General features: G+C 48.5%; 1 protein-coding gene across 1 annotated transcript in view; it reads left to right on the top strand.

The window, feature by feature from the left end:
• The window catches only part of RNF115 (ring finger protein 115), a 32,330-nt gene extending 23,848 nt beyond the window's left edge, over positions 1-8,482 (top strand). The window contains exons 4-9 of the mRNA XM_063946884.1: positions 1,334-1,542; positions 1,734-1,805; positions 3,982-4,054; positions 5,548-5,641; positions 6,314-6,429; positions 7,066-8,482. Coding sequence (XP_063802954.1) covers positions 1,334-1,542; positions 1,734-1,805; positions 3,982-4,054; positions 5,548-5,641; positions 6,314-6,429; positions 7,066-7,197 — 696 coding nt within the window. The 3' untranslated portion in view covers positions 7,198-8,482. The remainder of the gene's footprint in view (positions 1-1,333; positions 1,543-1,733; positions 1,806-3,981; positions 4,055-5,547; positions 5,642-6,313; positions 6,430-7,065) is intronic.
• The last annotated feature ends 13,470 nt before the right edge of the window (positions 8,483-21,952 follow it).

Here is a 21,952-nt window from a genome sequence, read left to right on the forward strand (position 1 = left end):
GCAAAGGGATTCCGCGTAGAAGAACATGGATGTAGCCTCGCCTCTGCCGCACAGCGCTAATACTGACGTCACACGCTATTCTGTCCCATCAAGTGCTAAAATGTATGATTCATATGCGTGTGTGTGTCGGTAGAGATTTATAGAATGGGGGCCACCAGATATACAGCATGGAATAAACTGCCCTCCAGGTGGGTGTGCACAATACACTAGAAGTTGTCGGAGCTTTGCGTGACAGCCACGTGCGCTGCACGGGCCACGTCAGGAGTGTGCGACCCTTCTAGTTGTCTCCTGCAGCAGTTCTTCTCATTACGTAATGTTTGCCCTGAAAGCAGCTCGTTACTTCCTGGCGTCATCTGTACTCCATAATGTAGCTCGCTCACAAATTCGCAGTGCAGGAGAGTACCAGCTCTGCTGGCGAGAACGCAGCTTTCTGATTGGCCCGATGGGTGATACTGGGGTAACTGATGAAGTGTACACAGATAGACGTCTCCTATTCGTACGATAACTGCACCTCGCAGAAATGGCGGGTTGTAAAGACCATTAAGCGGCCATATTTGCTGTTGGGTGAAGCTGTCCCTTTATCTCTCTTCCCTCCTATCACACTGTGCTGGGGTCTGTCACAAGCGTCAGCGCTGTGCATCTGTAAGTGACCAATGTGTGCCTGGGTCAGTATAGTGGGCGGCAGCCGAATATTCCCTGCTCGCCTGAACCAATGGGAGGGGCTCGTTGTACCCGCAGACCAGCGCAATACGTGCTCAGCATTCTTAACAAGCAAAAAAACAAATCTACCGACCCCGATTTATATTCAGTAATCTGGAGTGACAAATACGATGATCTGAATGCGGTGGTGTTGGCGCAACAGGGCGGCATGCTTACTGGATGTGAGCGTCACGTGATCACATCATATCACGTGGCCCCTGTTTTTCCAGGCACACCTTCTGCTTCAGTCTCCTGGATGATGCAATTAACCGGGGGTAGTCCAAGTCTTTAACCCTTTCCGACTCCTATGGCAAAAAAGTCCGGCTGTGGCTGCCATTGCTCAGAAATATATGTGAGAAGTCGGCTGCATCCATGACCCCTATCCACTTGGAAATGTTGCCGCTATAAGTGCGCATTTGCACCAGCCCTATTCTTGGTGTAAGGAATCCGGCTGAAATCAGACACAACTCAGTAGCAATTCCACGCCCACAGCGCACCCAGCCGTAAGTGATGGCGCGGTAGAAATCCGTACAGCTGTGTTTCCGGTAATCGCCCCAGGCTGCGGCGCAGGCCCCCTGCGTTATCTGTAATTGCGCCGTTGCTGTATTGTGATGCCTCTGCATTTCTCCTCCAGCTCTGGGACCATTTAGACCACACAATGTTCTTCCCTGACTTCCGGAATTTCCTGAGTACTAGCTCCTTGGACCAAGACGCCAGAGATGGGGAGCGGCGTCACCAGCCCCACCCAGACATCCGGGTGACCCGCCGGCCTCCCAGGCAGCCGATGACAAGGTATCGGTCCCGTGTCAGCTCTCGGCCCGACCGATCACCCGCCATCGAAGGGTAGGTTCTAGATGGGTTATGGGGGCAAACGTGACTTAAAATAACCCGCAGCGACCTTTTCAGTAGACTTTATTTGACCCCGCCAGAGACTGGCAAAGCAGTCCCCCCCCCCCCCTCCATGATGGCGTTCAGTAGATATTTACTATGGGTTCCTTTCATCTGTACTGACACACGTTGCCTAATATCCACAGCATCATCCAACAGATCTTCGCTGGCGTCCTCGCCAACCCCCCCTTACCTGGGTCGCCTCATCCGTTTTCCTGGTAAGTAGCGCTGTATGGCGTGCACGTGTGTAAATAATAAGTGGGTAGTGTATGGACGGTGTATTCTGTCACTTAGTACATAACATGCAGAGAGTGCTGCGTGACAGGAAATAAGTCTTATATGACGTTTCTGAGAGAGAATATTGAAACCAAACGCACTATGGTATCTGTTAATTAGGTGACGAGCGTTGTTTAAAAATGTGTGATATGTGTGAAGACAAGGAGTAATAAATGAACATGAGAGAAATATATTGGAAACAATGCGGTATGTTTGCAGCTATTTTTTTAAAATCTTTGTAGAGATTAGGCAATGTAAAATGCTTTGGAAGGAGACGGTGGCACAGTGCGAGTTGTGCTTTCCACTAACCCTGAGCTTACCCTAACCAGCGATGTTCAGTGGTACGCGTCACAGGCCATGTTTTCCTCCTTCTGCCTTACCAGCGATGTTCAGTCGTATGTGTCACAGGCCATGTTTTCCTCCTTCTGCCTAACCAGCGATGTTCAGTCGTACGCGTCACAGGCCATGTTTTCCTCCTTCTGCCTTACCAGCGATGTTCAGTCGTATGTGTCACAGGCCATGTTTTCCTCCTTCTGCCTTACCAGCGATGTTCAGTCGTACGCGTCACAGGCCATGTTTTCCTCTTCTGCCGGGCGCTGTGTTGTAACGGCTATAGTGCTCGGTGGTGCCCTGAACTTCACCAGCGGTCTCACTCTCCTCTGGCCAGGCACTCTATCGGATGGCATGCAGCAACCACGGAACTTGGTGGTGATATCACCGGCTAACGGAGCGTGGCAGGGAATGTTCACTTGCCAACTGTAGCAGTGTCTCTCGGTAACCTTCTTGTCCTGGGAGAGACTGCTAGAGTTGGCAATTGATCATTCCCTGCCACGCTCCGTTAGCCGGTGACGACATCACCAAGTGCCGCTGCATGCCATTCGATAAGACGCCCGGCCAGAGGACAGCGAGACCACCGGTGAAGCTCAGAGCACCACCGAGCACTGTAGCCGCTACAACACAGCGCCCGGCAGAAGGAGGAAAACATGGCCTGTGACGCGTACCACTGAACATCGCTGGTTAGGGTAAACTCAGGGTTAGCGGAAAGCACAACTCACACTGTGCCACCGTCTCCTTCCAAAGCATTTTACATTGCCTAATCCCTACAAAGAGTCTAAAAAAATAGCTGCAAACATACCGCATTGTTTCTAATATATTTCTCTGGTGTTAATTTATTATTCCTTGTCTAGACACACACCACATATTTTTGAACAGCGCTGGTCTCCTAATTAACAATCCATCAAAACGTATTTTGTATACAAGCTGCTTAAAATACTCAGCGCTAGATGTTATCCCGGTGTCTGACCGGTGGCTCTATACCACCACAGATGCTGCAACGCGTGTGGCCAGCGAGACAATAAGCGTTACTGGAAATAAGACCCAATCAGTCGGCTAATGCTATGGTATTAACGTTCTCTGGGCCACGCTTCTGGCCGGAATGCCGTTATCTGGGAGTTACTTATCCATGCCAGCTGTCATTAATACCCCCCGCCCTCCCCCGAGCATCACACAGCTGGTGTGTGGGGCGAGCTCCGGAGGCAGACACACAGGTGCTGGTTACACGGAGCAGATTCTGTTACACTAGTGTACTGGCGTGTCCCGTGACCAGACATAACATACATGCAGTAGCTGCTGCCCAGCCCTCTGTAATGCATATATCACCTCGCTTTCTGTATTATTGCTGATATGTATACCGTTTCCCCTTACCTACAGTATGTATCCTATAGGTGACGAGTGTTGGCATCATACAGACTTTTACAGCGTAGGGTGACCGAAGTTATATAGCGCTTTCACAGCTAGCATCTTGATTGGCACTTTGTCATGTGGCGCTGTGCGCTCGTCTGGCCCCCGCGTCGCTGTGTTCAGTGATGTGACGAGATCTTTTCCACACAACCTGAGTAACGCACAGAAGCAGAATTACTCTGACATTGCTGCAGCGCTGGCCGGGGAGCGGTTGTAGTAACATCTGTAGGTGGGATGGCGCGATGCGGAGAAGCGTTGGGCGCCATTAATTCTTCACCTTGTATGTTAGAGGAATGGCAGCCATGCATGTTGTACTGCCCCACCCGTCTGCTATGGACAGCGATGTCGGGCTAGAGTAACATTTGGTTTTGCTTGAAGGAGTGGAATGCTGCACTCCAATCCGGGGGACTACGCCTGGGGACAGAGCGGCCTGGATTCAATAGTCACTCAGGTAATGGTGTTTCCTCCCCATGTGATCTGTGTACCGTGTGTGAGTGCTGTCTGGGTTCACCAGTCTCTGGTAAAGGTGCGTGTACACGTGTGTGAACACTCTCTGGGTTTCTCAGGTAAAGGTGCGGGTACATGTGTGAATGATCTGTGTTTCTCAGTCTCTCGGGTAAAGGTGCGTGTACACGTATGATCCGTGTATGACAGCTCTCTGGGTTCCTCAGTTTCGGGTAAAGGTGCGTGCATATGTGTGGTTCGTATGTACACACACTCTGGGTTCCCTAGTCTCTTGGGTAAAGGTGTGGGTACACGTGTGATCCATGTGTAAAGGCTGTCTGTGTGATCCGTGTATGAACACTGTCTGTGTTCCTTATTCTCTCAGGTACACGAGTGATCCATGTGTGAAGGCTGTCTGTGTTCCTCAGTCTCTCGGGTACACGTGTGACCTGTGTATGAACGCGGTCTGGGTTCCTTTGGCTGGGTACACACTTGCTAGAGCACATCAGATGTGACATTGTGTAAGATTTCCCCCTGCAAATATCGTTCATACACACTAAGCGATATAGGCCCTCATTCCGAGTTGTTCGCTCGCAAGCTGCTTTTAGCAGCTTTGCACACGCTAAGCCGCCACCTACTGGGAGTGAATCTTAGCTTATCAAAATTGCAAACGAAAGATTAGCAGAATTGCGAATAGACACTTCTTAGCAGTTTCTGAGTAGCTCCACACTTACTCTGCATCTGCGATCAGTTCAGTCAGTTTCGTTCCTGGTTTGACGTCACAAACACTCCCAGCGTTCGCCCAGACACTCCTCCGTTTCTCCAGCCACTCCCGCGTTTTTCCAAGAAACTGCAGCGTTTTTTCACACACTCCCATAAAACGGCCTGTTTCCGCCCAGAAACACCCACTTCCTGTCAATCACACAACGATCACCAGAACGAAGAAAAAACCTTGTAATGCCGTGAGTAAAATACCTAACTGCATAGCAAATTTACTTGTCGCAGTGCGAACATTGCGCATGCGCAATTAGCGTAAAATAGCTGCGATGCGAAGAAAATTACCGAGCGAACAACTCTGAATGACCCCCATAGTCTGCTGTACTGGATGACGACACCCGGCCACATCCAGTCTAATTCAAAATCTTTAGATTTCATGCTGAAAAGTAAAGATATTATACATCGTTAATGACCCGAGAAGCGTGCATCGTTCGCAATATAGTGAATACACACTGCACGATGTGAGCGATATATCGGGTGCACATCACGAAGTGTGTACCCAGCCTTAGTCTCTCGGGTAAAGGTAGGTGTACACGTAGGATATGGGATGCCCCTGCCGTAGCAGAGTTCCCGCATTCCCATAAAGCAGGGACCCCTGTCTAGGACTAGTTACCAGGGAGGGCGATGGAAGAGAAGGGACGTGAGTATGCAGAGGCCACTGACCCTGTGTTCTAGGTGACGGTCTTGTTGTGTATTGTACTCATCATCTGCTTTCTTTCACAGCTTTTGGGCCAACTGGAAAACACGGGACCCCCTCCGGCAGATAAAGAAAAGATCTCCTCCCTCCCGACTGTCACAGTAACTCAGGAGCAAGTGGGTGAGTCCGGCTGGTCCACTATGTGCTGTCTACTATGTTCTGCTTCATTTGTTAGTGTGTTTGACTAAGTTTTTTTTCTTATGATACTGTTCTCTTCAACTCCCTTTCACTGACCTTGCGGTAACTGCCCCTGCCCGTTCCCCTGACCTCACAGTTACTGCCCCTGCCCGTTCCCCTGACCTCACAGTTACTGCCCCTGCCCCTGACCTCAGTTACTGCCCCTGCCCGTTCCCCTGACCTCACAGTTACTGCCCCTGCCCGTTCCCCTGACCTCGCTGTTACTGCCCCTGCCCGTTCCCCTGACCTCGCGGTTACTGCCCCTGCCCGTTCCCCTGACCTCGCAATTGCTGCCTCCTGCCCTTTCCCCTGACCTCGAGATTGCTGCATCCTGCCCTTTCCCCTGACCTCGCGATTGCTGCATCCTGCCCTTTCCCCTGACCTCGCGATTGCTGCATCCTGCCCTTTCCCCTGACCTCGCGATTGCTGCCTCCTGCCCTTTCCCCTGACCTTGCGATTGCTTCCTCCTGCCCTTTCCCCTGACCTTGCGATTGCTGCCTCCTGCCCTTTCCCCTGACCTCGCGGTTGCTGCCTCCTGCCCTTCCCTATACCTCGCTGTTGCTGCCCCCGCCCTTTCCTGACCTCGCGGTTTGATGGGACTCTTCTTTTACTCAGATATGGCTCTGGAGTGTCCGGTGTGTAAAGAGGACTACGCTGTATCAGAACAGGTCAGACAGCTTCCCTGCAATCACTTCTTCCACGGAGACTGTATTGTGCCTTGGCTGGAAATGGTAAGTTCCTATTCTGCTCTCTCCATGATTCGTCTCCATTCACCTTTTTCTTTCTCTGGCCATGGAAGGGTTGAGCGTTACCAGCACTTTTGTCCTGACTGCAGACTCGGCTCCAGTTACCTGTAGCTGGTATTGGGGAGTGTTTGAGACCCCAGTGCCCTTTAGCTGATTCTGTGTAGGGTTTGAGGCCCCAGCACCCTGTAGCTGGTTTTGGGTAGGGTTTGAGGCCCCATTGCCCTGTAGTAGGTTCTGTGTAGGAGTTGGAGGCCCCGGTTCCTGTAGTTGTTTGTGTGTTGGGTTGAAGGCCTCAGCACTCGGTAATTAGACGTGTGTTGGGTTGCAGGTCCCAGTCCCCCATAGTTGTTGGTTTGTGTAGTGTTTGAGGTCCCGGAGCCCAGTAGTTAATCGTGTGTAGGGTCTGAGGCCACACCACCCGGTAGTTAATCGTGTGTTGGGTTCGGGGCCCTAACACCCGGTAGTTGGTTGTATGTAGGGTTTGATCCCGCAGTTCCTGCCAGGTGGTCTTGTGTAGTGTTTGACACTGGAGTGTCCTCTTGGTGGTGGGAAATGCTTTGTTCCTGCATATAATGTATCCACCATGTATTCACCCATCTCTTCCTTACTGTCTGTCCGCAGCATGATACCTGCCCAGTTTGCCGAAAGAGTTTGAATGGCGAGGACTCCACGCGACAGGCTCCCAGCTCTGAAGCCTCCGCTAGCAACAGCTACAGTAGTGACAGCCAAGGTCATGACCGATGGACCTTCTGAAGGCCCCCAGGCCAGCCATTCCTACAGCTTGTACAATGTATAAGGACAGGCAGTCTGAGAGGGTCCAACGACGACCCATGGCGGTCACCACAAATCACCTACTCGGCATCCACGGAATGAAGGGACCTAACAAACTAACCGTTGCTTGGCGCTCTTAACATCCAGAAAAAAAACAAACACTTTTTTTTATTTTTTTTCCGCAAGCAGCGACTACTTGTCCTTTTAGCCCCTGAATAGTGGAATTCTGTGTTTCCACCGTCCTGTGATTCTGCCTCTGATGATAACTGGGCCCCGGTGTAACCCCAGACTAGGCCCACGGCCCCTGAGGAGTCTGGAACCTTCTCAGCCAACCAATCAGAGACCAAAATGAGAGCACCCTCTGTTCCTATTGGTTGGTTAAACACACATGATCTGCTCATTATGTGCTCTAGTAGAGGGTCTTCACATGGCTCGAAATAGGACTTAGTGACTGGACAGTGAACCCTCAACTGTTTCCCCTTCATGACCCCCATTACCGCTTGCCTCCGTGGACACGCATTTCGGGGCCTTGGTTTTCTGTTTTGGGTTTTTTTTGTCACATAATTTTGCCCCTCTTTCCCAGATTTCACCCCATTTCAATTTTCCTTTGGCCGGTCGTTGGGAATATTGAAGTGGTTCTACGGGAGCAGGTTGGCAGGAATCTATAACATTAAATAATTGTAAATTACGATAAATATGTTCATATACCCAGTAACGCGGTGTGTGTCAGACTTAATTCTTCCGTCTATCGGCCAGAATACCCAGCTTATCCCGTCTGGCAGCAATCTGAGCTCTCTCCAGGGGTGAGTGTAGGAGTTCCGGCCTGGAATAGCGTGTGTATCCTGGTATATGCGCTTACCGGATGCCCAACGCTTTACGGGCACAGCGAATGGGTGCACCGAAGTCTGTTCTTCGGCCGCACGTGTGAATATAAGGCTCTGATCATACAAATGTGTTCCTGGTTCCTGACCGAAAGGCTACGGTGTCCTGTATATGGAGCTCTCTCCTAGACCTTTACAGGAGGCTGATGACCACCGGCAGGAATAGGGGAGAGGACGGCGACCGTGCTGTTTTTAAAGGATATTTATTTTTCAACAAAAAAAATTACATGTGTAAATATATATTTTTATGAGTTTTTGGTAAAACTGGAAACTGCTCTGCAATGGTGAGTTATTGGAAATGTTCGGCAATTATTCCCCTTGCCAATATAAATGTATAATCAGGTTAATATTAAATCATAATAAAAATGTGAAAATGGCTGTCGTTACAGAGTTGCAGTGCGGTGTATCGCTGATCCGGATACGTCTGCGTGGCATTGCGTCAGTTACCAGATATTTAAAACCGAATTTAATCCATTCTGAAAACCGTTTTGTACATCGCAAGCTGGATCTGTTTTACTAGTGAAAGCTATTGTTCTAGGCCAAAGGTAGGCAATGTGCGCCTCTCCTGCAGTGGGACTACACATCCCAGCATACCCTGCTACAGTTTTGGCCTGTCCTATCTGCAGAACTGTGGCAGGGCATGCTGAGATGTTGAGCCCCACAGCAGCTGTAGAGGTGTACATTGCCTACCATTGGCCTAGAGTGATTGCTACTGGTTTTCTACTCCTCTTCTAGGCTATTAGAATACTAAAGACTTACAGACAGGAAGTGTGATGTGCATAGAGACTTTCCCCCACCCCCCCATCACTACAGTTACTGAGTGTGAGGTCTTGAAATGATCAGTACTAAATACCGCCGGCCGGAATCCCAACCACACAATCCCGACAGGGGTGGCGAGTGGAATGCAGCCCCTTGCGGGCTCGCTTCGTTCGCCACGCTGCGGGCACGGTGCCTCGCTATGCTCGGCACACTATTATATTCTCCTTCTATGGGTGTCGTGGACACCCACGGAGGGAGAATATGTCGGGATTGTGGCGGTTGGGATTCCGGCGTCGGTATTTCGACCGCCGGGATTATGGGCGGCGGCATCTTGACCGCATCCCCTTGAAATTATTACCTAGATCAGGCATGTCCAAACTTTGGCCCTCCAGCTGTTGAGAAACTACACATCCCAGCATGCCCTGACTCAGCTTTAGCATTCTCTTACAGCAAAACTGTCAGGGCATGCTGGGATATGTAGTTTCACAACAGCTGGAGGGCCGCAGGTTGGACATGCCTGACCTAGATGTTTCTAATTGTGTAAATTTTAGTGATGATACATTGCCACCTTGTGGCAGACCTGTGTTACTTCCATTTATAAGTACAGTGCTTCCTACTGTATTTATCACTCCAATTTAGTTTCAAGGTTTGTGCCCATTTTGGCAGGCGCTTGTTAATGTCCTATCGGTGAATGTGTTTATGGTATCGGACGGGAAACAACCTGCAAGGTCATCTAATTTGCCTCTGTGGAGGGTGGTTAATCTTCCACACGTTCATCAGAAATGCACATTTAGCCTATATTTGGGTGTTACAAAATATCATGAAGAACAAGTGGATGAGTTAATGTCCACGTTTAAAGCAACACACACGTTTTCCTTTATTTTCATTAATCCCAGAATGGACAGAATCCTATTTTTTGCCAGGAGGAGTGTTTAAAATAAATATAAAATAAGCATTACATTACGCTGTCCAATGCACTTTTCCATACAGTGGGAATATCTACCCCTTCATATCAAATGTGCATTATATAAATGAGCATTTATGTACATGTTAAATGATTCGGTGATATATTTAGCGAACTAGTTTTCGGGAAGTCTCCTGGAAAAAAAACAACTGTCTTCTTCTGGGGACACCCACAAGTACTAAGTATACCTGGCTATATGAATGGTGATCAGCGGAAGCTATGGGAAACCGGCTGCAGTACTTTGTTTTCTTGATCGCAAAAGTGGCCTTTATAGGTAACTGTATGGGCTGCTGAAGGAAACTTTTCAGACGACTCATTTGCTAAATTACACCTCCTCCTCCCCCCAAAAACAAAATGTATTTTCCCACTGCCATGATATTAAATCGGGCGACATTATGAATATTGGTAAATGTGCCGCTCGGTCTGTACTGTAGTTTGTGTTGTGATATTCTTCAGTTCCTTTACTGTACGAGTCCCCAACATAGCGGCTCGGAGACTACTCCATAGGCCAGGGGTTCTCAGAGGCCGGTCCTCAAGGTTCCCTGACATGCCAGATCTTAATGATATCCATGTGTGTGCACAGATGATAAAGACAAATGGACTGAGGTACTAATTGAATATCTGTGATTGAGCGTCACCGTCTTTAAACCCTGGGATGTTTGGGTGCTAACTGCTGCCATAGACCGGTTTTCCCTACGTCACTATCGTCCTTGCATTTTGAATCATTCCCTTGGTTATAGAGATCTGCTTATGTTTATAAAAGCCTACTGAATGGATCTGCTATCTTTCAATAAATATTTACTCATCCTACAAAAGGCACTGATGCCTCACACCTCAGTGATGTTACAAGGTACTGACTTTTCAATTCATCTTATGTCTTTAGTACCTTCTGAGCTGATGTTGCCCGAGTAATCTGGGTATAGTGGTGGACTCAAGCTAGTAGCTGGATCACAATTCACTTCCCAGCCAAAAATAAACTAATTATTTTTCTGATTTTCATTGACTTGTAGCATCTACTAAGGTCCAGAAGTTCCATCATCCCAGGGGCATTGGGGTGGGAGGTTGTCCTATCCAAGATGTTTGGGTACAAAGAGGCCCTCAGGACTTGGCAAACCTTATCATATCTCAAATGCACCAAATTAGGTTCCCAGTAGGTAAAGCTTGGTAATTGTGGTACTGTGTGTGGTTCCCCGGCTTGTACGATCACGTCACAAAACTGGAAAGACCTTTGTCCACTCATCCTCCAAGATCAGGTAAGGCCATCCATCCACGTACCTCATGGACACCTCGTGGTTGTCCGCTTGCCCCACTGTGATATCGCCGCAGCTGTTGCACGCATTCCTATGTGTGTGTTGTAAAATTTGTTCCCATTTCATGTTTGTATTATAATAAATGTAGCAATTGTTCTTTTTCCCATGAGTAAACAGCGTCTTTATGGTACTAGAAAATACAAACCCATAAAGGAGCATTAAAGCTTTGACCATATTAAGGTATTTTGATGCTACATTGGAAACGTCAACGTTGCTTTATGACAATATAACACGATTGTGATTATTCTATTTCGTGTCGGTTGCCAATATCACCTGATCATGGTGGAAGTGAAGTGCATACTGCTTTATGTACTCAACGCCTTATTTTAGTTTTGGGACCATTTTTAGGTCTAAGTGTTGCACTTATTTTTATTTGTGGGTTCTATGGGTCCTAGGGTAGGATCTAGTGCAGGTATGGACAAGGGCCCTCATTCCGGGTTGATCGCTCGTTATTTTTCATCGCATCGCAGTGAAATTTCGCTTAGTGCGCATGCGCAATAGTCGCACTGCGACTGCGCCAAGTAACTTTGCTATGAAGATAGGATTTTTACTCACGGCTTTTTCTTCGCTCCGGCGATCGTAGTGTGATTGACAGGAAATGGGTGTTACTGGGCGGAAACACGGCGTTTTAGGGGCGTGTGGATGAAAACGCTACCGTTTCCGGAAAAAACGCAGGAGTGGCCGGAGAAACGGGGGAGTGTCTGAGCGAACGCTGGGTGTGTTTCTGACGTCAAACCAGGAACGACAAGCACTGAACTGATCGCACAGGCAGAGTAAGTGTGGAGCTACTCTAAAACTGCTAAGTAGTTTGTGATCGCAATAATGCGAATACATCGGTCGCAATTTTAGGATGCTAAGATACACTCCCAGTAGGCGTAGGCTTAGCGTGTGTAACTCTGCTAAATTCGCCTTGCGACTGATCAAATCGGAATGAGGGCCAATAAGCGGTCTTCCGGCATCCCAGCATGATCTGCCATAAATTTGCTCTCCGCATGCTGTAACTGGCAGGGCTTGCTGGAAAGTGTAGTACAACAGCAGCTGCCTACCCCTGGTCTAGTGCTAGACCAGGCTGCTGAAATAGCAGGAGAGTGATGTTGAAGTGACCTCTTCTGCAAATTCCTTAAAAGCGGCGGCTGGAAGTCTTCTGATCCTCTGTGACCTGTGTGTAACCAGTAGTTTGCAGGTGTCCCCGAAGGCTGATGACACTGGAGACATCGGCTGCCCCCCTGTTGTCATTTGGGGTTCTGCGTACCTGAATGTGGGTTTCCAAAAATGTCATCTCCAGTTTGCCAGCTGGGAACCTTTATCCTAGGACTCCAGTTGGTTTGCATCAGGCACAGTTGTCTCAAGTCCTGGGCTATTTGGTTTCCATACTTGAGGTGTCTTTTGGACCTTTGACCAGAGACCGGACAGTCTTCATTTAAGATTTTGTCATAATCATGTATTGGGCTTGTTCAACTTTGTCCTCTTATCCCTGAAGGTGACATTGGACCCTGGCTGTACATTTCAAGTTAACATTGATAATATGTAATTTAGGATGTTTATGGTTTCCAGGTAAGCTTTAATGCATGTTCGGATGGTGAAATGCGTTAGTGAGGATTATGAAGTGATATCAAGTGTTGCTTGTTCCTGGCTCTCTAAGCAGATGTGGGGGAATCTACCCGAATAGAAACCAGTCCTACAGATGTGTCCTCATACATCCAGCCTCAATACGCCACGCAGGGCGACATGCCTGGCAGGAGTGAGCTGCTAGCTCCCGCACAACTCCGCGAGCGTCTGGGCTCTTTTTGCAGGAAATGTGTCTTCGTTGCAACACAATGTGACCAGGATGCACCAGGGCTGAGCCGATTCATTTAGTATGCCACACTTGTATATCTGTGTGTGTGAATGAGTCTGTATACAGAGCAGAACTTGTATTAGGTATATAGATACAGAGACTCTGTCACACACAGATGTACAAGTGACACATTACTCAGCACATTCTCCTGATGCATCCTATTGCCATTAAGAAGCATTTCGGCAGTAACGATGGAAAATGCTTGGAGAGTTTCACGTGACCTGATGTCTGTGGCTTGTAGCAGTAATGATGTATGAGGACACCTTTGTATCACCGATGGTGAATAAATAGCCTCTTTTGGCAATGAGTCTGTGTAAAAGCAGCTATTAATGCTGGCCAGTTGCAGAGCCCCTAGATTGCAGGTTTGCGCGTTCTGCTGGGCCTGAAGTATCTATGTGGGGGAATGGAACACTGTATGATCAGGGTTCTCCCCATAATGAAACCAAGGTAGCAGCCTCTCATTGTGTTGTGGGAAGTAGCAAGCCCCATTTCTCTTATGCCCGAGGATGCTGGGGACTCCGTAAGGACCATGGGGATTATACCAAAGCTCCCAAACGGGCGGGAGAGTGCGGATGACTCTGCAGCACCGATTGAGCAAACGAGGTCCTCCTCAGCCAGGGTATCAAACTTGTAGAACTTTGCAAAAGTGTTTAAACCTGACCAAGTAGCAGCTCGGCACAACTGTAATGCCGAGACTCCTCGGGCAGCCGCCCAAGAAAAGCCCATCTTCCTAGTGGAATGGGCCCTAACCGATTTAGGCAATGGCAATCCAGCCGTAGAATGAGCCTGCTGAATGGTGTTACAAATCCAGCGACCAATAGTCTGCTTTGAAGCAGGAGCGCCAAGCTTGTTGGCACCTAAGTTTTAGGCCCAAATTCACTCCAGTTTGTAGGAAGTGAGGGAAACGGCCCAGATGGAATTCTTCCGTAGGAGCATTCCTGGCCTCACACCAAGAAACATATTTTCGCCATATACAGTGATAATGTTTAGATGTCCCGTCCTTCCTAGCCTTTATCAGCGTAGGAATTTCCTCATCCAGAATGCCTTTTTCCGCTAGGATCCGGCGTTCAACCGCTATGCCGTCAAACGCAGCCGCGGTAAGTCTTGGAACAGACATGGGCCCTGTTGCAACAGGTCCTGCCTTAGAGGAAGAGGCCACGGATCTTCTGTAAGCATTTCCTGCAGATCCGGATACCAGATCCTTCGTGGCCAAACTGGAACAATGAGGATTGTTCTCACTCCTCCTTTTTCTTATTATTCTCAACCCTTGGGTATGAGAGGAAGAGGAGGAAATACATAGACTGACTGGAACACCCACTGTGTCACTAGGGCGTCTACCGCTACTGCCTGAGGGTCTCTTGACCAGGCGCAATAACTCTGCAGCTTTTTGTTGAGGCGGGACGCCATCATGTCTGTGGCAGTCCCCACCGAACTGCAATCTGTGCGAAGACTTCCTGATGAAGTCTCCACTCTCCAGGACGTATGTCTGGTGAGGAAGTCTGCTTCCCAGTTGTTTACTTCCGGAATGAACACTGTTGACAGTGCTCTTACATGATTCTCCGCCCAGCGAAGAATTCTGGTGGCTTCCGCCATCGCCACTCTGCTCCTTGTGCCGCCTTGGCGGTTTACATGAGCTACTGCGGTGACGTTGTCTGACTGGATCAGAACCGGTTGGTCGCAAAGAAAGGTCTCCGCTTGACGTAGGGCGTTGTATATGGCCCTTAGTTCCAATATGTGGATGTGAAGACAAGTCTCTTGGCTTGACCAAAAGACCTTGGAAATTTCTTCCCTGTGTGACTACTCCCCAGCCTCGGAGGCTCGCGTCCGTGGTCACCAGGATCCAGTCCTGAATGCCGAATCTGCGGCCCTCTAGAAGGTGAGCACTCTGCAGCCACCACAGGAGAGATACCCTGGCCCTGGGGGATAGGGTGATCAACTGATGAATCTATAGATGTGACTCGGACCACTTGTCCAGTAGGTCCCATTTGAAGTCCTCGCATGGAACCTGCCTAAGGGAATGTTTTTCCCAGGACTCGAGTGCAGTGATGCACTGACACCTGTCTTGGTTTCAATAGGTCCCTGACTAGAGTCATGAGTTCCTTGGCCTTCTCTATCTGAAGGTAAACCCATTTCTGGTCTGTATCCAGAATCAAACCTAAGAAGGGCAGACGAGTTATAGGAACCAACTGTGACCTCGGGAAATTGAGAATCCAGCCGTGTTGCTGTGATACCTTCAGCGAAAGTGACACGCTGTTGAACAACTGCTCTTTTGATCTCGCCCTTATTAGGAGATCGTCCAAGTATGGGATAACTGTGACTCCTTGCTTGCGTAGGAGCACCATATTTCCGCCAATTACCCTGAAATTGGTAATGCCAATCCTGTACCGCAAGTGTCGGTACGCCTGATGGGGTGGAAAAATGGGAACATGAAGGTATGCAGCCTTTATGTCTAGATACACCATCAAATCCCCCCCTTCCAGGCTGGCGATGATCGCTCTGGGCGATTCCACTTTAAATTTGAACCTTTTCCCGTATAGGTTCAGAGATTTTAATTTAAAAATAGGTCTGACCGAACTGTACGGTTTCGGGACTACAGCCAAGGTTGAGTCATATCGCCTTCCTTGTTGCAGGAGGGGAACCTTGAGCACCACCTGTTGGAGATACAATGTGTGGATTGTATTTAATATTATCTCCCTTTCTGGGGGAGAAGCCGGTAGTTCCGATAAGGAAAAACCGGTGAGAAGGCACCTTTCGAATTCCAGCTTGTAACCCTGAGAAACAATTTTTATTGCCCCGGGATCCACCTGTGAGTGATATCAGATGTGGCTGAAGAGTCGAAAACGTGCTCCCACTGGGACGGACTCCCTTAGCGGAGCTCCAGCGTCATGCGGTGGACGTAGTAGATGCCGGGGAGGACTTCTGTTCCTGGGAACTAGCTGTGCCCTGTCCTCTGGTAAGAAAGGATGCTCCTCGTACTTTCTTGTTATTCTGCGACCGAAAGGACTGCATTTGATAATGTCGTGCTTTCTTAGGCTGTGAGGGAATATAAGGCAAAAGATCAGAATTACCAGCTATAGCTGTGGAGACCAGGTCCGAGAGCCCTTCTCCACACAATTCCTCAGCCTTGTAAGGTAAACCTTCCATATGCCTCTTTTAGTTGGCATCACCTGTCCATTGCATGTTCCACAGGACACGTCTAGCAGAAATCGACATAGCGTTGACTCTAGAACACAGTAGACTAATGTCTCTTTGGGCATGTTTTTTTATATATATATATATATATATATATATATATATATATATATAAGACAGCATCTTATATATATATACTAGGGTCAATAAAATGGTATCCTTATCTAGGGTTTCAATCTCCGCTGATAAGGTATTTGTCCACGCTGCTACAGCGCTATAAACCCATGCCGACACAATCGCCGGTCTGAGTAGTGTACCAGAATGTGTGTAAATGGACTTCAAAGTACTTTTACTGCATGCTATCTGCAGGATCCCTGAGGATAGCTGTTAAGTCAGCGCTACCTTTTGGGTAAACGTGACAAAGCTTTGTCCACCCTAGGGGAAGATTCCCATCGTATCTTGGCCCTAGTAGGGAAAGGATACTCCCTGAGAATTCTTTGTGGGAATCTGCAGTCTCTTGTCTGGAGATTCCCGCTCTTTTTCTTCATGAGAGGAGGGAAATTTACCTCAGCTTTCTTCCCCTTAAACATGTGTACCTTCATGTCAGGGACAGATGAGTCATCAGTGATATGCAAAACATCTTTTATTACAATAATCCTATATTGAATACTTTTCTGCCAGTTTTGGCTGTAACTTTGCATTATCGTAGTCGACACTGGAGTCAGACTCCGTGTCGATATCGGTGTCTATTATTTTGGATAGTGAGTGTTGTGAGACTCTGAAGGTCTCTGACATAGGGACAGACATGGGTAGATTCACTGTCTGTTCTCAATCTTTTGTGCAATAAATTTACCTAAGCACTTAATTTTACATATCCAATCAGGTGTCGGCGTTGTCGACGGAGACACCACTCACACACACATTTGCTCCATCTCCTCCTTACGAGAGCCTTTTACCTCAGACATGTCGACACACGTACCGACACACCACACACTCAGGGAATGCTCATCTGAAGATAATTCCCCCACAAGGCCCTTTGGAGTGACAGAGAGAGAGTATGCCAGCACACACCCCAGCGCTATATGACCCAGGAAAAACACAGAAATTTAATGTTTACCCAGTAGCGCTGTTATTATCTGCGCCGAATTATGTGCCCCCCCCCTCTTCTTTAAAACCCTCTCTTCTACCGTGGTATAAGCAGGGGAGAGTCCGGGGAGCTTCCTCTCATCGGTGCTGTGGAAAAAAACATGGCGCTGGTGAGTGCTGAGGGGGAAGCCCCGCCCCCTCGACGGCGGGCTTCTGTCCCGCTAAAAGTGTAAGATTGGCGGGGGCTCCTGCATATATACAGTGTCCAACTATATATATGCTCCTTTTGCCAAATAAGAGGTTTATATTGCTGCCCAGGGTGCTTCCGGCTCTGCAAGGGGGACGGCGGCGCGGCTCTGGGACGGACGGCGAGGGTGAGATCCTGCGTACCAATCCCTCTGGAGCTAATGGTGTCCAGTAGCCTCTGAAGCAGGACCTAGCTTCAGAGAGTAGGGCTGCTTCTCTCCCCTCAGTCCCTCGATGCAGGGAGTCTGTTGCCAGCAGAGCTCCCTGAAAATAAAAAAAACTAACAAAATACTTTCTATCAGTAAACTCAGGAGAGCTCACTGAAAAGCACCCAGCTCCTCTGGGCACAGTATCAAACTGAGGTCTGGAGGAGGGGCATAGAGGGAGGAGCCAGTGCACACCAGGAACTAAATTCTTTCTTAAAGTGCCCATGTCTCCTGCGGAGCCCGTCTATCCCCATGGTCCTTGCGGAGTCCCCTGCATCCTCTAGGACGTTAGAGAAATAGAAAATCTTGCTCCTATGGGATACATTCAGAATCCTGGTGTTGGGATTCCGACATCAGATCCTGACAGATCTCACCAGTAAGTGGTGGGGTTAGGGTTGGGCTGGGGGCTGGTAGGGGTGAGCCTGCAGGCTGGTTGGGTTAGGAATACGGGTAGGGTTAACATACTTTTGTCTGTAGGGATTCTGCTGTTGGATTTCTGACTGTCAGGATTTTGTACCGAACCGATTTCCATAAACCAGCTGGAAAGGCTGGGGCCCTATGTCAGTAACTGAATGTTGTGACTTCCCGCGCTCTACGTTTTGCTTTTATCTCGCTTATTAATGTGTAATGCAATTACTGCAACAACGGAAACAAGTCGGTTAAATGCGTTGGCTGCAAGTTGCCGTTGTTTAGGCAATTTGCCCGGCAGCTCCCGGCCACAGACATTACCGATCTTCTTTCCTGGCCCATAGAGGTGTAGCGCTAACATAATTCTCTGCAATGTGCGCATTCCCCAAGTATTGAATTTCCCCCTTTTGGTTTTCACACAGATCAGTGCAAACCATGGACAACACAATGGTGACTTTGTACGCCTGACTTATGTAAGACAAAGGACTGCAGGGGGCTCTACTTCATATTCTGGAGGCTACGGCGTCCGTGCATGATGGATGGAGTTTTACTCCTGCCTAGAAGACACCTAAACTTGGATTTTCAACGGCAATTTTAGAAGCTTCCAGTTGCAACAAAGTGATTGGTTCATAAGTGACTGTACACAAAAGTTGTGCCAATAAAACACTGAAACATTGAGACATGGATGACGCGGTTTGTGCAATAGCTTTCTGAGTTAATATTGAGGGCTGCTGTAATATTTATTGCCATTAGAGGGAGCCCTGATTGTTTTATTTTTTAAAATAATTTATACTCTTAATATCCTGCAATACCACTAGATGGTTTCTGTGTTCTTGATTCTTAACCCAAATGATGTATATTAGAGTGTAGAAGGAAGCCGCATATATATATATATATAGAGAGAGAGAGAGAGAGAGAGAGAGAGAGAGACTCTGAGAGAACATACAAACTCGACACATGATCCTGGTTGGAATCGAACTCCTGATGAATAGGTAAACAAAAATGCAAACATAATGGGGTAAATTTACTAACATGGGAGTTCTATTTAAGATGGGTCATTAGGCATAGCAACCAATCAGATGCCAGGCATCTTCTAGAAGGTGCTAGATAAATGAGAAGTGAAATCTGATTGGTTGCTATGGGCAACATCCCATCTCAAAGAACTCCCATCTTAGTAAATTTACCCCAATTTCGGAAGTGGCCGCAGTAGGGCACACAGCAGTGTTTGTCAGTCACCTGTGTAATTTTATGCAAATGCAGCTACAAGCTCCGTGGCCGAACGTGCGAGTTCTGAGACTCCCACCGTCATCGTCCGTACACACTGTAATACTGATTTGTGCATCCTTATACACCATCAATGGTCCGCTGTGTTATCTGCCACTGCTGTCACTCTTTTGCCCGTACTTTCCCTCATCTGCGTCTCGACTATTCATTCCACTCCCCACCCCCGTCTCATCTGACCCCTCTGTCACTTGTTTCTGTCCCTTGTTTTATTTACTTTTCTTTCATTTGCCCTTCCCTTGTTTTTTCTGCCTCCTCTGTTACTCATTTCCATCTATCACTCTGCTTTCCTTTTGTCTCATTTGCCCGCTCTGTCTCTCTGCCTTCCCCTGGTCTCTCCTGCTCCCTCTGTCACTGTGCCTTTCCCTTGTCTCGCCTGCCGCTCTGCCTTCCCCTTTTCTCGCCTGCCCCCTCTGTCGCTGTGCCTTCCCCTTGTCTCGCCTGCCGCTCTGCCTTCCCCTTGTCTCGCCTGCCGCTCTGCCTTCCCCTTGTCTCGCCTGCCGCTCTGCCTTCCCCTTGTCTCGCCTGCCGCTCTGCCATCCCTTGTCTCGTCTGCCCCCTCTGCCGCTCTGCTTTCCTCTTGTGTCGCCTGCCCCCTCTGCCGCTCACCCTTCCACTTGTCTCACCTGCCGCTCTGCCTTCCCTTTGTCTCGCCTGCCGCTCTGCCTTCCCTTTGTCTCACCTGCTCCCTCTGCTGCTCTGCTTTCCCCTTGTCTCGCCTGCTCCCTCTGCCTCTCTGCCTGCCCCCTCTGTCACTCTGCTTTCCCCTTGTCTCGTCTGCCCCTATGTTTGAACTTTGGTGCATGAAAGTCTCAAAATATCTATTGAAATGTTAGGGTCTCCTGCCCTGTGCTGCCACGTCGTCATGGCAACCGGGAGACAAGTGCTAGCGGAGTAACCTGAGAGCAGCTGATACTCCGGTTCGGGTCTTTTGCTGTGCAGTGGTTTACAGGCTCTGTGCACGGCAGGGGATCCGGTGCTGGTTTTTGTGCTCACAGTCTGTGAGGTCTGAGTGGGGCGTGGACAGCACCTGCTATGTAAGGCCTCTTCTCAGGTTAAGCAGATGCTGCTGAATCTTTGTTGGTTAGTTAGTTCCTGAAAGTTAGCCAGTACTGTGTAGCTTTGTATTTGTTGTTGCTTACTGCATATAGGCCTTGGGATTTGGTACTACACTCTGCCAATCCAGACCTAGCAGTAAGACTGGAGTCAGTCGTTTAACTTGCTGGGGTTCTTTTGCTACTCTGTGAACTTAGCAAGTTTGCGGCTGTATTCTCAGATTTGCCTGCCTAAATCCTGTCTCACTGTGCAAGGTGTTCAGGTGTCAGTTTAGTGGCAGTAAGCTGAACCTGTGCACTGCAAGTGAGGATTAGGATTGTGGAGACTCTCCTTGTGTCTATCATTCCATCTCTGACCAAGGAGTTTACTGCCACACCCGTTGGTAACCCTTTAGGGTTTTGCTGTTGCCCTTAGCAACAGCATTTCGGGTTCTCTACGTATTAAAACACAACATCTTGCTTTTTCCATCTGAGCATTCTTAATACTTGGGAGACACCCAGTTTCTTAGCCTCTGGGCTTCTCTGTTCACTTTGTGTTTATTTTGTTACCCTATCACCTTCTGTGTACGTAATGTCATATTCCCCAGTCTGTCTGTGAGTTCGTTTGTTTTGCATCCCTATCTGTTCAGACACCAATACACTCCTGCAGGCACTGGTGTGCATAACAGTTCAGACACCAGTACATTCCTGCAGGCACTGGTGTGCATAACATGAAATCAGTTGGGTATTTCAATTACCATAAACTTGGTTACAAATTTTACGTCTACTCAGTCTATTTACAGTATTAACATCCCAAAATGACCGGAGAATGACAGGACCACCTGCAATTACAGAAACACTTTTGTATATGTAAAGTATGTGCAGTGGACTATATGATATAATATACACATAGGATCCATCTCTGTGTCACTTATGCATGTTGTCTAATTTGGGATACACCACTGTGTGTATCACAACGCAGTTCGCCAGCATGGTTCAGCAGCAGTTTTTGATGTTCATTTGTGAAATGCGTTTGGTTACAACATCTAGCATTGCAGCTTGCAGCTCCGTGGCAGCAAAATGGGATTTCTGGGTGTCACCTTGAGAACGCATGCAAGACATGGGTGTGTAGCTGGAGTGCCATGCTGGTCTGACTGCGTGCATGTATATGATACAAGGGAGGTCATTCCGAGTTGATCGCTCGCAAGCTGTTTTTAGCAGCCGTGCAAACGCATAGTCGCCGCCCACGGGGGAGTGTATTTTCGCTTTGCAAGTGTGCGAATGCCTGTGCAGCCGAGCGGTACAAAAAATATTTTGTGCAGTTTCAGAGTAGGTCTGATCTTACTCAGCCCTTGCGATCACTTCAGTCTTTTTGGTCCCGGAATTGACATCACACACCCGCCTTCCAAACGCCCGGACACGCCTGCGTTTTCCCTACCACGCCCTCTTTCTGTCAATCTCCTTGCGATCAGCTGTGCGTATGGATTCTTCGTTAAATCCATAGCTCAGTAATGATCCGCATTGTACCTGTACGACGCGCGTGCGCATTGCGATGCATGTGCAGTAGACCTGATTGCAGTGCAGCGAAAATCG

Source organism: Pseudophryne corroboree, chromosome 12 (genome assembly GCF_028390025.1).
Source record: "Pseudophryne corroboree isolate aPseCor3 chromosome 12, aPseCor3.hap2, whole genome shotgun sequence".
Lineage (NCBI taxonomy): Eukaryota > Metazoa > Chordata > Amphibia > Anura > Myobatrachidae > Pseudophryne > Pseudophryne corroboree.